This window comes from Durio zibethinus, chromosome 15 (assembly GCF_047325235.1).
Source record: "Durio zibethinus cultivar Kanyao isolate XHJ-2024 chromosome 15, ASM4732523v1, whole genome shotgun sequence".
In the NCBI taxonomy this organism is placed as follows: Eukaryota; Viridiplantae; Streptophyta; class Magnoliopsida; order Malvales; family Malvaceae; genus Durio; species Durio zibethinus.
This window is the reverse complement of record NC_143176.1, coordinates 9,327,071-9,343,787: the sequence shown is the minus strand read 5'-3', so window position 1 is coordinate 9,343,787 and position 16,717 is coordinate 9,327,071. Positions and strand designations below refer to the sequence as shown.

At 30.1% G+C, this 16,717-nt stretch overlaps 1 protein-coding gene across 1 annotated transcript; it reads right to left on the bottom strand.

Moving 5' to 3' along the window:
- Positions 1–8,490: 8,490 nt before the first annotated feature.
- On the bottom strand, positions 8,491–15,495 carry LOC111302371 (nucleotide-sugar uncharacterized transporter 1-like). Its single transcript, XM_022898295.2, has 7 exons — positions 15,253–15,495; positions 13,115–13,266; positions 12,800–13,005; positions 12,615–12,708; positions 11,200–11,366; positions 10,348–10,518; positions 8,491–8,910 (listed from the first exon to the last, which is right to left on the bottom strand). Exons 1-7 carry the CDS (start codon positions 15,341–15,343, stop codon positions 8,637–8,639), a joined length of 1,155 nt encoding a protein of 384 aa, XP_022754030.1. The 5' UTR covers positions 15,344–15,495; the 3' UTR covers positions 8,491–8,636.
- Positions 15,496–16,717: the final 1,222 nt, after the last annotated feature.

Here is a 16,717-nt window from a genome sequence, read left to right as displayed (position 1 = left end):
TGATGATGGTAATGGAAGTTAAAGTTATGGTAGTGGGCAATTAGTTAGTGTGCTGGTTTTGATTGTAATTAGATAAGAAATGAGGCATACAACAGAGCATAGGGTAAGAGTAAAGTTTGGAGATTTTGTGACTAAAAGATAATAGTTTTTTCCTTTTATGTACGGGTTGAATTTAACCGAATACATTGGTGAGTCTTGATAATTCTTTTAACTGGGCATGGAAATATGCTCTCTATATTGATAGGTAAGTAATCTAGAGATTACTTTCCTTACAACTTGTAGAGTGACGTGGCTAATAGGATTGAAATGTAACTTTACTTGTATTTTGCTAAAATAATGATAATTCAAGTTAATAAGATTGGTAATTTGGCAAAGCTTATCAATAAAATGGCTCAATACAAGCATTATTAAGGTTGATAAAGAAGTTAAACTTTGAATGGTTTAGCAGAAGAGAGTCTAGTGGAGATGTAAAGGTAAGAGGGAAACACCTAAAGTCTAGAGAGCATTATGTTAAAAAAGATGCTAGGATATAGTAATTGGAGTTGTAAGTGAACAATTTAATATAGTGCAATAGGACTTACATGCTAATAATGCTCGGGTGAGAGGAATAGATGAGCAAAATGATATTAGTGTGACAAAAATACTCTAAGATGATAACAGTTGTGTAAGGGGTTAAAGAGGCTGAACGTTGCACCTATAACGAGCTTATATAGAAAAATATTAGGTATAATGACTTGAAAAATGAGATGACAAAATTGTTAGTATTAGCCTTACAAGTCAATTGAGATTGGTTGTAGAAACATTTGATTAGTCTATAATTTTATGTATGATACATTATTGGATTATATAATGTAAGAAGTGTTTCATTTAATTGAATAAAGTTGTTATTAATGACTGTTGTGGATAAAGCTTTAAGAACTAAATAGTTCTTGCAAATGTATTGTATGGTTATACAATTATGAGAACCTTATGCATTAAAGCTTTGTTTCTAAAGATATTTTTAGTCATTGTATTATTGAAAACAAAGACATTAACAATACTTAAAACTAGTACAAGCTAAGCCTTTTTATTTATGAAGTAAGCAATTGATTTCATAAATTAAAATATATAGATATTTGAGGATAGCATATAGGTGCTTGTTAGGGAATAAGTTCGCTGAACATGACTTGAGATGAGAATTCCATTTGATATTTCACTCAAGTATTTATAGAATATATTCTCATATGTCAGTAGTATAAGTAATCTTTTAACTTGTGATACTAGGTCATCTTACATGTGAATTGTCATACTTTGATTGCATCTATACGATTTAGGGCACTTGATGCCTAAAAATGATGTTTTTAGGTATAACATGAGCATATAAAGGTGAATGAGTGATCATCATACCAAGTGATATGAAGGGACATATCTTATAATTCTTAGCTAATATTAACCGTAAGTCTTTGGCCAAGGCAAATATAATATAATAAGGTTAATATACTAGCTACAAAACTAATATGGTATAATTAGAAAGTAGACATTGCACCATGCTTTCTATCATTCCGAGTTATATAATGAAATGATCAAATTACACTGAAATATTATACATTAGAAAGTTAGTCAAACCAACTTGACTTTGACAAATTTTGGTAGTCATGATGCATTACTAAATGCCACTCATGATCTATTAGTATAAGAAGAGTTCATAATGAATTCATAATATGTTTATTGCCAACATGTTGAAATCCTAATGTGTCACACATAATAAGGTGACATGTTGAATTCAAATGGGATTAGTGTGGTGAAATTGAGAGTTTCACAAAAAAGACTTAATTGAATGTTTCAATTAAAAAAAATGTATAACTGTAAATTGACATTGTAAAGCACTTAACCTAACTCTATAACATATGTTATAGACACCCCTAATAGAAAAAAGAGACTCTCAGCAATAGTAAGAAAAAAATAAAGAGATAGGATCTCCAAAAAAATCGACAAGCACTCTTCTTGTAAAGAAGTTACCAAAATTCTTCCTAGGCTAAGAAGGAAATCATTTTCTTTAATTAGCTTGTTCTATGTGCTTTGTTGATTGCTAGTTGTGATTGTCAGTCAAAAGAGAGGATATCAAATCCTAATCCACTAGCATAGATCTTGGCTATATACAACCCTCATATCTATGGATTATTGTTAGAGGCCTAACATTTTGACAGCTTTGGCTAGTGACAATCTAGCATTGATGTATAAGATTATAGCGGAGGATGTTAAGTATTGAATCATCTTTCAATTCAATTATAGAGCTACCAACAAAATCTTGTTTATGAATCTTATATACAAAACTTATTAAGGTGAACACAACAAATTGATTATGTGTTAGATTCAACTTTTTTCTATTTACTTTATGCTTTGTTTATCATTAAATTTATATATATTTGTTTAACAAGCATGTGCTAAATCCTATAAAAGTTCGCTTTTGCTATAGTGTATAATGGTCGTCACTATATGAAAATTTTTTTGTACCAAATATAGTTATGGTTTGGGCTTTAGACTTATAAGAGATAAACTTTGCGGATTTGTATCCCAAGGACACTACCGTTCTAGAGAGGCACCAAGTTGCTAAAGGCTTAATAGGCTTTAATGTTGTTACTGAGTCAACTAGGGCTTTTGAAAGAAGTGGTGCAAGTGAAAATTATATGGAGTATCTTTACGAGTCCCCAAGGCTACTCGTAATGCTAACACTCTGCTTAGTGAACAAGTAATCTGACTTTTAATGAAAATATCATTTTTATCTTATGTCATAATTAAGTGATTTTTTTTTTGTTGCAAAGCTTAGAGAGTATAATTTCAAATAAATTGATTTACTAAAAAAATTAGGTACTTTCGAACATATAATAAAAACACTTAAGTATATTTTAGAATTTTTTTTTTTTTTTTGTGTTTCATTCATATCTTGCTGAAAAATTATTGGATTTGAGCATATAATAAATATATCAAAAGAAAAGCATTTGAATGATATTTCTAACCATATAAAAATTATTTAATAATTATGTATATTCAAAAGGTTATGAAGCTCAAAATAAGACAATCTCATATAATTAAAGTAAAAACTTTTAAAGTGCCTTTGAAAGTAATTTTAATTCATGATTATCATATTAATTTCAATTTTTGTGAAATTTCAAGTGTAAAAGAATAATTTTTAAATTTTTAGAATAATTTCTTTAGCCTAAAAATTTCTCTAGGTATAGCAATTAAGAATTGCATTCGGTTTCCCTTGTAAAATTAATTGAATTTTTAAAGAATGCCCCAAAAATTTTCAATTGCTATTATTGCCACCTATTCATTCCCCATCACGTGCTTTCCCCAATCATGTCATGTACTATTATATTTGTCACTAGAACTTCACCTCCACAACCACCTTGACTTATTTTTAGGGTATAATCGAGTCGAGCCAAGTTGATACACTACAATACTTAAGCTCAAGCTTGATTAAAAAATTCAAGCTTGAAACTTGGCTTAAGTTCAATCGAATTTTTACTTTTAAGCTTAAGTTTGATTCACAATAAAACTCAAATTGAGTTTGAGCAAGTTTGATTAATATTTATACTTAGTAAAACTTTACAAATTTAATTAATATACTTGACATCAAAGTCTCAATCTAACTAATCAAAACAATAAAACAATTAAATGAAATAATCAAATCCAAATGAAAGCTACATCTTTTCATGTCCTAGATGATCTTTCAAACATACATATGGTTGAACCATTCAGCCATGTTCCACTTGGCAAAAAGAAAGCTCATGTAAACTTGTGATAGTAGGATTTGTAAAAAAAAAAAAAAAAAGCTTCAAAAGCTTTGTAAAAGAAAGATCCAGACTCATCCCTTTCAAATTTTTTTTTTAGAGCAAGAGTTAATAAGAAGTTAAGAAAAGTTTCAACATCATGAAAATAGACCAAATTTTCCAACAATTTTTAAGGACCTATTTTAGAAATCAAGACAATGAACTCAAAATAAAAACAAAAAAAAACACTATTTAAACTCAGTACACTTAGAATTAGTGCTACAATAAGACCTGAAATTGTTAGGGGAGATTTGTTGCTATTGTGACTAGTTGAAAGGGACATTATTAGCTGGAGTTAGAATTGGTAGATTAAGACTCATGATAGAGAAAGGAATAAAATTTTTTTGATGAAGGCTCAAAAAGCAGGTAAGAAAGGAAAGGTTGGATGTTTGGAATCTAGGATAGGTTTGGGAAATGGAAGGTATGGCACTGCTTACTGGGAATTGAAGAGGGGAAAGAGACTAAGAGAAAAGGTAAATGAGAGTTTAAGAATGGAATGAGTTTGAAGTGTAGTGTCTAGGGTTTTTTATGTATAAGGATAAATTTATAATTTTAAATTAAAATAATAAAAAATATATAATAAAAAAGCTTAATTAGACTTATGAACCACTCGAGTCAAGTATTATGAAATTCAAATTTAGCTTGATCAATAAATTAAATTACTCGCACTTGAACTCAACTTGATAATGAACGAGCCAAATTCAAACTTTATTTGAAATCAAACCTTAATAGCTTATGAGTAGAGATGTATCATTTACACCTTATACTTCTTCCATTTGTACCACTTGACTTTTACCTTCTTTCTTTTACTATATTGACATTAGTTACAGCATTTATCAGAGCAACCTCCAATGTGATTTTTTAATAGAGGTATCATGTGATGCTACATGCAGTAGTCGAAAGAGTCTAGTTGGATAATGTTGATTCGATCATTTTCAAGATTTGAATAATTTCATATTCAAATTATTTGGAGTTTTGGTTTGTCACATTTGATATATGAATTATTTGGATTCAGGTAATTTTGGATCTAAATTATTAAGTTTTAAAATTAAATCATTTTAGGTTTAGTTGTTTTTTATTGTTTGAATTTAGATTATTTCATAATAAAGTCAATTCAAATTTGAATTGAATGAATTTGATTTGTTGATTTTTTAAATAAATTAGGTTGGATCTAATTTGCGTTCGAACAAATTGAATAAAATTTTTGAATTTAAGTGAATTTTATGAGCATTAAGTAGACTCCATTCGCATATCCATTGCACAATTTTTTGTTATATGTATTAAAAAAAAATGAGAGTTTTTTTATACCTAAAACCCACTCAGATCTTCTTCATCTTGTTTCTTGGGATCTAGAAACTATCAACTAAGGAACTATTGAAACTCATTCTCACTTTAAACTATAAAAACCTTTGCCTAATCCTAGGTCTCAAAATTGGATCATCCACCTCCATAACAGTTCCTAACTTTCTCCCATTGATCTTCATATTTAGCTTAGTAGGCATATATGCAAAGGCACATTGTGAGACCTTAAATATATGTAAAATAAATAATTTAATTTGATTTGATTTTTTTTTTACTTTTCAATTTAAAATTTGATACGAATCTAATTATATTTGATATCCAAATTTAATAAAATCAAATAAGAAAAAAATTTATCCAAACTAAATCAAATATTTTGATTTTAAATAGGTTTTTAATTTTTTTAATTTTTTTCTCACCTTATTTTCTAATAAAATTTTATGTATACTTTTGTTATACCAATTTTTTCTTATATTTTCCTTTATGTAATAAAAATTTATGTATATTTTTATTGTACCAATTTTTTCTTCTTTTTTTTTTGTCTTCTTCTCTCCATTCAATATAGAGATTGATTGCTAGCAAGGACAACAGCCACACAACCTCTCATCAATTGTTGGAAGTCAATAGAAAATATTTCCATCTTAAAATAGAAAGCATATCTTGTGCGATTACTGTAGTGCATTAATTAATAATAATTTAATATTGTATAGTATTTATAAAAAATTTATATAAAACTTTGATAAATCTTTATATAACCTTTTGATGTAATTGATTAATTATATAATTGTAGTAGAAAAATTATAGATGAAATATTTTTTTAAAAATAATTGTGACATGAAGGCTTTTGATCATTTCTCTCTCCTAGATGTAGGATAAGATTGGAATTTTAAAAAGGTACAAAGATAAAATGGACCAAAATAAAAATGAGCTATTCTTTGTGAAGGAATTCTAAATGCACCCTATTTAGTGCTTTATATATATATATATATATATCCCACTTCTATATGCACCTCAAATTCAAAGCTTATTTTCTTATTTTCTATTAAATATACCACACCCTTCACTTTGACCTTTTCCATTCCTGCCTTTTGTTTTTTTTTTTTTTTCTCTCTTCACTTTCTAACATCGAGTTTCTTGAAAATGAATATCCGAGAAGCTTTGAAGCTTCTTAAAAATGAATATTTGAGAAATTTTAATAATTCTTGGATTTCCATTTTCGATAAGCTTCAAAGCCTCTCGAATATTCATTTCTTATAAGTTTCAAAGCTTCTTGGATATCCATTTCCTAAAAGTCTTTAGTTTTTTCAAAAATGGATATTCAAGAAAGTTGAGACTTTTTGGATCTCTATATTTGAAAAGTTCGGAGTTCTTAATTTTCTAGATAAGTCAAATCTGTCAATAGAAATCTTTAATCTTTTGACCACCAAGCATTGTCCGTTCAATAACATTTACAATATTTTTGTAATTTTGGCAGATGTGCATTTAAGAAGAATTACTAAATGTGAAAAGGCACTTATGCAAATTGGACGCTGCACCATGTGCAATGAAGTGTGACTACCTCATCGCGCATGGTGCAATAGCTACTTGCATGAGTGCTCTTCACAATTAATGATTTCTTTTCAAATACACGTTTGTTAATATTGGATAAATGCTATGTACATTATTTATCAGACAAAGCTTAATCGAAAGATTAAAGATTTTTATTGCTAGATTTATACATCCCATATGTTAGAGTTGATATTTTTCAATGGCCCCAATATTAGGGATCTCAATTTTTATGTTATTAAGAGTTTATAATTAAATATAATTTTAAAAAAATTTAATGTATTATTGGAACCAGATTTTCAAGACTTATATTATTTTCTTGAAGATCCATTTTTGAAAAAGTAATACAAGTTTTGAAAATGAATTTCTTAGAACACAATATTAAATTCAAAAATCTATTTTTGAGAAATACAATATGGTTTTTTAGTGTATAAGCTATTAAGGGTATTTTGGTTATTTATTAAAGGTTAAAATTGATATTTGATATGTGTATATTTTTGGAAAGAAATTTTAGGTGTGTATAAAAAAATTTTGATAGTGTATTTAAAGCATCCCTTGTAACATGAATAGCCATTAGGGGCAAACAACCAATAGATTTTGGAGTAATAGTCACTGCATGGAATATATATTACTTTTTAGTATTGAATAAAGCATAAGCGGCAAAGAAGTTATGAATACACTCATAAAATATTTTTTACATCATATTATTAAATACAACCCACTTTCAAAATAAAAATCTTTATTTCTTCTAAATACGCTTTATCTAACAAAAATCAAATTTCTTTTCATACCCTTTTTACTATCTTTTTCATTCTAAACCATAAATCTTAAAAATTAAACTTAACATCATCATACTAACCCCCAAATCACAAAGTTTTTGAATATTTCACTCATTAAAGGTTAGATTTTGAGATTTTTATTCATTAATTTAGTTGAAATTATGCAAAAGTTAAAATTTTTACAAAAATCTTTTCATTAAAATCATGCTTCAAAGAAATAAATTTTCGAGAGCTTTAAAACATTGAATGAAATATGAAAGAAACGTAAAATTTGTTTTCAAAAGTCATGCTCTTAAAAATGAATTTCTAAGAATTTTAAAAGATTCAAAAATCTATTTCCGAGAACTTTGAAAGTCTCTGAAAAATCCATTTTTTAGAGCTTTAAAGGCTTCTCAAAAATAAATTTCAAGGAGCCTTTTAAAGCTTTCGAAAATGAATTTTCAAAAGCTTTAAACATGAGATGCAAGAAAGATAAAATTATAATTTATTAAAAAATAAATTATATTTTTTTATGGACATTTTGGAAAAAAAAAATTACGGTGTAAAAAAAAGAATTGATGGTGTGGTTAAAACTCCCTTAGGCAGCATCATAACCACCAACCAAACATAACATAAAAGTTTGACTAGTAAAATTCGCCTCTCCCCCCCCCCCCCCCCCCCCCGGCGGGTGTGGAACCATTTTAAATCAAGCATATGGACACGATGATTGAAACATAGGCATAGTAGCAAAGGCACTTGTTACATCTTACCTAAAAGGCTAAAAGCTGTTAAAAAGGAAGGTTATTCGCAAAAGCAGCTCCAACTCCACTCGATTCCATTACTCTATTAACAAAGAAAAGGGTTAATGAAATGAAGAGCCCTTGAATTATATGGAATGTTCAATTATACTTAAATTTTAAAATTTTCTAATATAATACCTAAACTATGAATCTATTAATTAATATGGTACTCATCTTTAATGTAATTAATTCTAAATAATGACATATAACCGATAAATAATCCTTTTAAGTACCACATTAATTAATAAATTTATAATTTAAGTACCAAATTAAAAATTTTTAAAATTCATGCATTACATTTAACATTTCACTATAATTCAAAAACCATTCATAACATTAACTCAAAAAAAAAAAAAATGTAAGCAAAGGTTTTGGTTAATAGACTTCTCATGTCTAATACCATCTGCAGAGACTTCTCTTTGTTAAACACTTTCTGTTCCAAGTCCGTCATGCTGCTTCTCCCCATTGCCTTGACTCAACTTGGACTTTGGCAAAGAGGAGGAAACTTTCAGAGGCAACGGTTGCTTCTTAGCCTGCAAATTAAGGTATGTGAAAAAGGACATGCCACCAATAGCTATAAATGCTCCACAAATACTGGTTGTGCCTGGATTTGAACCGAAAAGGTAATAACTTCCAAGAAGCAGAACACAAGTCTTGAATTGTCCAAGAACCACATGTGAAATAGCAGATGTAGCCCTGAAAGTTGATGTTATAAAAATAAAACAACCAACGATCTTCATCAGAATTAAAATTATCAAAAGTGAATATTAACTATTAAGAAAAAGTAATACCAATTACTTTAGAATTAAGTTTATTCATAACCTTCTTTCTAGATGTATAGAAACCTTTATCCATTTTGAAATATTTATTTTCTAACTATGTTGACTACAAGAAAACTAATGTATCTGAAATGTATGACAACATATGACATGCCTCCAACAAATCAAGTTGGAATTCTAGACCAGAAAATTCTGAAATTTGGTAGGTGCAAAGTCTAAAACTACATGCACATGAACCAGATAGAAATGAGATCCCAGCCATTGATTAAATAAACAAGATCATCTTCTTTCCTATAGAATTACATTTTTACACTTTATTTTCCTTGAACTTTTCCAGAAGATTTAAGTCTCTAAAAACATGTTTGGTTCATGGGAATAGTTATTTCACTCCAAGTTTATTCCTAAAGAATAGCTATTCCTAGGTTTGGTTCAAATCTTGTACCAAAATAGCTCCTTTAGGTCGAAAGGTCTATTCTAGTCAGAATTGACTTTCTTTTTCCTTCTTAATGTACTAGGTGAATTCAAACTACAATTTATGATTCCTAAATCAAAGTAATGTATAAGAGAAGGAAACCAATGTATAGAAAAGAAGGATATTACTCTAGTTTGGAAGCTCTCAATCCATAATTCTTTTTCTTTCTTTCTTTTTTGGGAAGAGGGAGGTGGGGGGTGGGGGAAAGGGGTACAACCCATGATATTCTTAGACAAAGAAAAGAAAGAAGGGATAGGAACAATGATTTGATTGGTACTCTCTGAAGGACAAATAAATAATTTGGGACCAAAACTTGCAGAAGCCAAGTATGTGTTAACCATTTCTTATAATATCTTCACAGCATAAGTTTAAGTAGATTATCATTTCCGAATGCAGCATTATTTTCCATTTTGTGAGAGTTGACTTCCAAATTTAGTTTGAACAAAGCCAACATGAAGCCTAGTAATAAGTCAGTTGCAACATAGAAAAGTATAAAAAATTTCTAAGAATGACTGAGTTTCTTTATTCTTTCTTAAGTAGATTCATTTCAAGCTATATTACTTTGAGCGGAGAGTGAGTGTCACATACGAGTATGCTGACACTGAGTATGTTAAATTTTTTTTAGTATTTTCCATATATTTGGAGGGTCAGACTTCCGTAGGGCATACCTACATAGTCAGATATGTGTCGGACGTGGTACTTCAAAGAAAATGAGAGTGTAAGAGCAACATAGATTTCACGAATTGTACCATATATAGGCCATGCAATACAAGCAAACAAAAGCAATTGTTCAACCAAAGCAGAGCAGTTGCAACACAGATCAATTAGTTGAAAAACAACTACCTTACTCGAATAATTAAAATAATGGAAAGATGCATTTACCCAAGCGCCAAAGCTCCTGACCACTGAAGCAAGAAGCCAAGAAAAGCTGATATGAGAATTGCTGATGTATTATTGAAGCTCCAATGGAAGGCAAGCACACCAGGGGGATCAAGGAAAGGAATCATAGAAACCAGAAAAAGCAAAGTGATTGGTGTTGTTTTCCACATTAACCTGTTCAACAAATTCATAACTTCAACAAGCTGCGAATTTGAGAAGTTTTAACAACAAAACCAACATAAAAAGACTAACAACTTGCTTGGATAATGAAATAATGGAAAGGAAAAGAAAAGCCTAGGAATAACTATGAATCCATTTTCTATATTTAAGAGAAAAAAAAGAAGGAAAAGGATGGATAAGAAAGAATCAGTTTTGGAGCATCCAGTTGGTCTTAGGATACACAACAAGATGTAGTCCACCCTGGTCCATAAATCCCACCTCTATACCTAGCAGTTTCATCCTGAGACCTCCAAGTTGAAAGCATTGTGATCAAAATGAAATATTGTCAAGTTAGGGATGTGAACTAAAAGGAATTAATCATCCTTCAATGTGCATCATGCCAGTTTTAATTTCCTCAACAAATTGGAGGAATAAGGACAGAAAATAGGTCTTGAAGAATTTTCAAATGATATGACCATTTTACCCTTTGTAAAGAGTAGCTTCTAAAAGTCTCTCTTGGTAGCTGTTGACTACCAAATTTACAATCCTAGTTATTTTTTTCTCCTCTTTAAACATCCAAACATGAAAGTTTTATTATCCTTTCTATCTTCTTGGGCTGTTCTTATCCTTCACATTCTTTTCAATGCAGAACCCCCAAATAAAATACAAATGCAGTCAAAGTAGCTTGCAACATACGACAATGCTGTCCAATTCTCTTGTTGCTGCATGTTGGACCAAAGGATTTTATTGACAGCACTAGGGATTATCCATGCTAATGCTACACAGGCTCCAAAGAGACTGAATTGTAAATCCGTAACCGTAGCAATTGCAACACCAATAGATACAACTGTTAGGGCAATCACCTGACAGATTTCATAGGAAGAATTTCAAGAAAAAGGAGACAAATGTTACAAACTATAGTGTTCAGTGATATAATAATGAGGATACCTCAAAATATGAATTAAATCTCTAGCAATGCAGCAGACAGATAAATTCAAGAATTTAGGACAGCGAAGAAACCCCTCAAACATTTATGAGCATCACATGGGTGAAAATATGCAGGAAGAAAATATGAATGATTAATACTTTAGTGGTTATTTTAATTATTTTATTCATTCTTGCATGGAACAATTAGTGGTTATTTTAATTATTTTATTCATTCTTGCATGGAACAACAAGTAGAAACATCTGTGATTAGAATCATCAAAAAAGCATCTCTGAGCATGACCAGTTCCTCTTTCAAGCTTAAATTCATTGCATTACTAGTGTGCGCATCACCTTGATGCATTATGACACATACATTGAAAGAAAATCCTTCAACTACCTCCATGCAGTATTGCTACTATAGATACTTCCTTATTCATTTGCTTACTACGTTGCTCAAGGTCATGAAGAAAGGCCGAGTTTTCCACGCTAAGACCTCTCTAATTTTGTTAGATTACACTTATAAATACCAACTGATCTCCTTTTAGTTAAATAATAACCCTTTAAAAAGCAGCTGAATAAACTTTGGAATGGGCTCTCTTTTTCAGATCCTTTTAAGTATTAAAGTAAATTAGGCAATCACTTTTGGCACATAAAAAACAAATGCCCATTTTCCAATAGGCACAACATGTTTGAAAAAATTATCAAAGAGGAAAACAAATTTAATCATGGAAAGCTGACAAAACAAGCATTACAAATTTAAACATCTATGTTTAGAGCAGCAAATGTAATCTTCACTTTGTTTATCACAACAATTAAATAACCAGATCTCAACCACAACTTTAACACAAATTAGTAGGCACACTTGCAGTAAATACGGGGTTCATGTCCAATAAGTTCCAAGAAAGAAAATATTACTCCATTTCGAGGTGTTGAGAATATTTCGAAATAATAAAAAGATCCACAAGATGATGGGTCGTACCTTCCAATTTTGGGACAAACATGCCTCTATCAACATGAGGTGTAATAATGTCGTGATATTTCCCCATCAGGAGAAAGTACTAAAAATTTATATAAACTCCATACAAAGAACTTTCTCATTTCATTCTTTCCTACCATTATAACTAAGGCCTGATATGAAAATGCACTATTTGCAAGTTCACAGAAGACAGAAATGAACAAGTTACCTTAGAGAAAGTGGCTCTCTTCTTATACCATATAAATTCTGCAAGGACAATAGATGGCGTGACAGCAATCTTAGCCATCTGATAAAACCCCACACTGAAAAAAATAAATTAATTAACAAATAAGTCAAAGGGTCATCCAGAATACTTTGGTTAGCTATTATTTAAAGAGAAATAAAATATCTAACCTGTTGTATTTCAAGCTGACATTAGCAAGACCAGTAGATAATGACATAACAATACCAAGACTAAACAAAGAAAAAGGGGTTGATTTTGAGGGTGGAGATGCTGGGAGGAGAGAAAAAGAATTCAAAATGGCCATCAATGCCCAACTGACAGCATAGTGAATAAAAGTCAGAAATACCGGAAACTGGAATCCTACATTTTTAAGTACCTGAATACACAAAAAGAGTAAAACAATCATATAGGATAGTTTTGCTACATTTAAAACCAAGATCACAATAAATAGTTGTTTCATATATGGTAAAATTTGCCATACGAACCCATTTGTTCATGAAAATAATACCAACAGCAACCACAAAGTTGAAAGTAAGAGCAGCAACAGGCCCACAAATTCGTTGCTGTTGATGCTTTGCACTTTCAGATAAGCGGAGTTTGTTAAAGAGAGAAGCGCGCAAGTCCTCCAGGGCTTTTCCTGAATTTGTGAGACAAGAAACAAAAAAATTTTTTTTTGAGGAGAAACACATCAGAAAGTAATGTTTTTCAATCTTTCATAGCTTGTATGGGTTCCAATAGTTAAAAATTTCATTCCAGAGAGATGAAATAACAAAATCAATTAAATAGAGTTCAAAGAGACTTATGAACAAAAACTCAACAGCAGGAACAGGCAAAAAAAAAATTTTGGTGGAAGGAATGAGATAAAGTGTACAGGAGGTGCATTACTAAATGGTTCCAATAGCTTTCAGACAGTATATAGATGTCAACAGATTGTAACAATTGCAGTAGTTAAGGACATAGTCTACTAAAATTATCAGACAGCCTAAAAGGCAGATTGAAAGCAACATCTTGCAATTAAACAGAAACTGGAAAAGCCGCGTTTAAAGATTATGCATTCTTAAATGAGAAAGAAAGTTAAATATTTCAGAAGAACTGTCTATCAGAATCACCCAGTCCTGATGAGGTGCATTTGGTGTAGACCTATGAACAAACTGCTAAATGTGTCTTGGTTTAAGCTAATCTTGTATCTAAAGAAACTCTTGACAATTGAAAATCTGCCATCTCCACTCATTACGCTTAAACAGATACAGATACTTAATATAAGAGGAAATGGCCAAACACCACAAGCTAATCAAAATTAGAGTGTACACATAAAAAAGGATGCTCCTATATTATTACTTTTAAATATAGATTTTTGGAGTATTTTTCAATACAAGATATCACAATACAGAGATCTGAATAATTGGTGGACACTCAATGTGAGTTTTCATCCACAAACAAAGATTTTGTGAATTGGGTTTCTACTAGATCTACAAATTTCCTAGTACAGAAGAAGCCTTGAGGAGCATTTATTGAGTGGTTTGTTATGTGCAGGTTGCACACTTTGAATGGCAAGTATTTGGGGCTGCTCTTGGTACTATAGTATCTCATGCACTACGATTTATTTATTTATCTCTATTTTTCTCATTGAAAATCCTCGACTAACCTAATAATTGTTTTACATGTATGATAATCACCTGGTGTTTTCACTTCAATGCAGTTTTGCAGTGGGAGAATAGGAATACAACAAATCTCCCTTTGTAGTAAGCTTTTATCATTGAATATGACACCAATAAAAGTCTAAAATGCTGAGTTCCCTTCAAAGAATTCCTGTTCCCTACAAAAGAATCTTACTCAATTGGCAACCCACTCTTCCTCTTTTCTCCTCTTCTTATACAAATAACTATCTCCAATCATTTTCTTCTAAGGATGTTAAAAACCATTCTTACAACTCAAATTCTTTTAGATAAAAAAAACCCCCTTTTTTTGTCTCAATTATTCAAAAACACAACTACAAGGCTAGCCATTGGTTCTGGCAAGTTATAATTTTAGTATAAAGCAAAAAGATTTTTGTCTGAAAATTAGCATGGGGCATGTCCTTTTGTTATCAATGAAATTTCCAATTATCCATTAAAAATTCAATCCTGGTCGATTAAGATACACTACTGATTCCCCCTTTCACTGATAGTGTTAGTTAATCAAGCAAGGATACTACAATTAGCTTCAAAAGAAACACATAATTAGAAAAGAACAATGAGTTGGATTTATGAACAAATTCAAATAAAGAATAGGTATCTAATTTGTTATTGCCATTTAATAAAGCTTGAATAGTGAGTATGAATCTTTACGAGCTTCTAGAGATACTAAAGCAGTAAAGCATCAAAGTACAAATAACATTGTCAAAATCCCAGTTTGAGCTAAATTCTACTAACACGATATCTACACAAACACAATTGCTTCGAAAAAAGAAAACAAAAAGTTCAAACTTCTACTCCTCATTGAAAAGCAAATCACAAGCATTCAATTTTTTTAAAGAAATGCTAACAAAAAAAATGCAAGTCAGACAGAGTACAAAAATGGATTCTTGAATTAAAAAAAAAAAGGAAAAATAAAGGAAATGAGAAAAGAGTGGAGCGATTCTTACCTTTTTCCCCAGCATCACTGTCCTTCCGCTTCAGTATCTTCCTCACATCTTTCCTTACTAAAAAATTGAAAATCTCACGGCTACAAAGCATTTTTCCTCTTCAGATTTCTGTTTTTTACACTTGCATTACTACTTTAGTACAGAGGAGAGTCCAAGCACCGTTCACAGCAGTAAGTAGAAAGAAAAACTCCCAAAGGAAGGTTTTGCTTTTTATTATTTAATTAAATTTTTACTAGGATTTTCGGGTCAATTAAAAATTTTTTATTATATTACTACACATCCTATTTTGATGCAGTAAAACTTTCGAGACACGTGGCGCTGATAGCGGAGCAATCAAAGCTGCCGGAAGAGAGAGAATATCACGGTGTTATCGTTTAATGCCAACCGACCGTAAAGTACTTGAAAAAGGCATGTGATGCTGCGTTTGAATTCGCGTGAAAACTGCTGACCTTTTTGTGGGTGTTTTTTTTTTCCTTTTTTTGGGTTTAAATTCTGTCAGATTTCTATTGAGACCGACTTGGACTTTAGATGTTGAAGAGGCCCACCTTGACTCTGACCCTGAAGAGCACGTGACCGCTATGACCGTTTGTTTGATGGAGGAATTTGGGTTTCAAAGCCTGGAACGTGGCATTTTGGACTATGGGTTTCGTATTCTGGGACCTTCAGTAGTCAGCTCCTGTTATACCGGATGATCAAAACAATCACTTCAGTTTTATTTGTGCCCTTGTAGCTCCCGGGCTGGTAAAAAAATCAAATGAAATCGAAAATGTAGTATTTACTTCAGTTTGAAATGATTTTTTATTTGGTTCGATTTAAATATTAAGTATTTTAATTTGATTTAGATTAATTTTTTGAATCATAAAAAAGTTGAATTAGATTTTTTTATTAATAAATAATATTTTATATTAAAATCTATTCAAATATATAAAAAATAATATAGATATAATATAATTTTTTTTTTCAAGATCTGATGAATCAAATCTAATTGAATTGATAAATTTTAATTTGAATAAATTCAATTTCCAAAAAAGTTTGATTTGACGTCAAATCAACTCTTTAAAATCCAAAATATTATATATGCATTAATTTAATTAAATTTGATTTGATCCATTATCATCTTTACTCATGTTGTAATATATATATACATTACACTAGTATTATTTAACCAAATTTAAATAATAAAATTCCATAAATATATATATGATCATATGACTAGAATATTTTAAACATAATTAAAAATAATAGTTTGAAATAGATAAGAAGGAACAAGACCAAATTTAGACAAAATTTAGAACTACAGCAACATGAAAAAAAAAAAATACTTAGTACAAAGTTTGATAATTTAGGCGCAAATATTATAAATTACTTGTTTAAAACTTTAAAATATATCTACTAATTTTAAAATTTTAGGATCATGTTTGATGCATATAATTATTAATAAAATATGATGATAATTATTTTATAT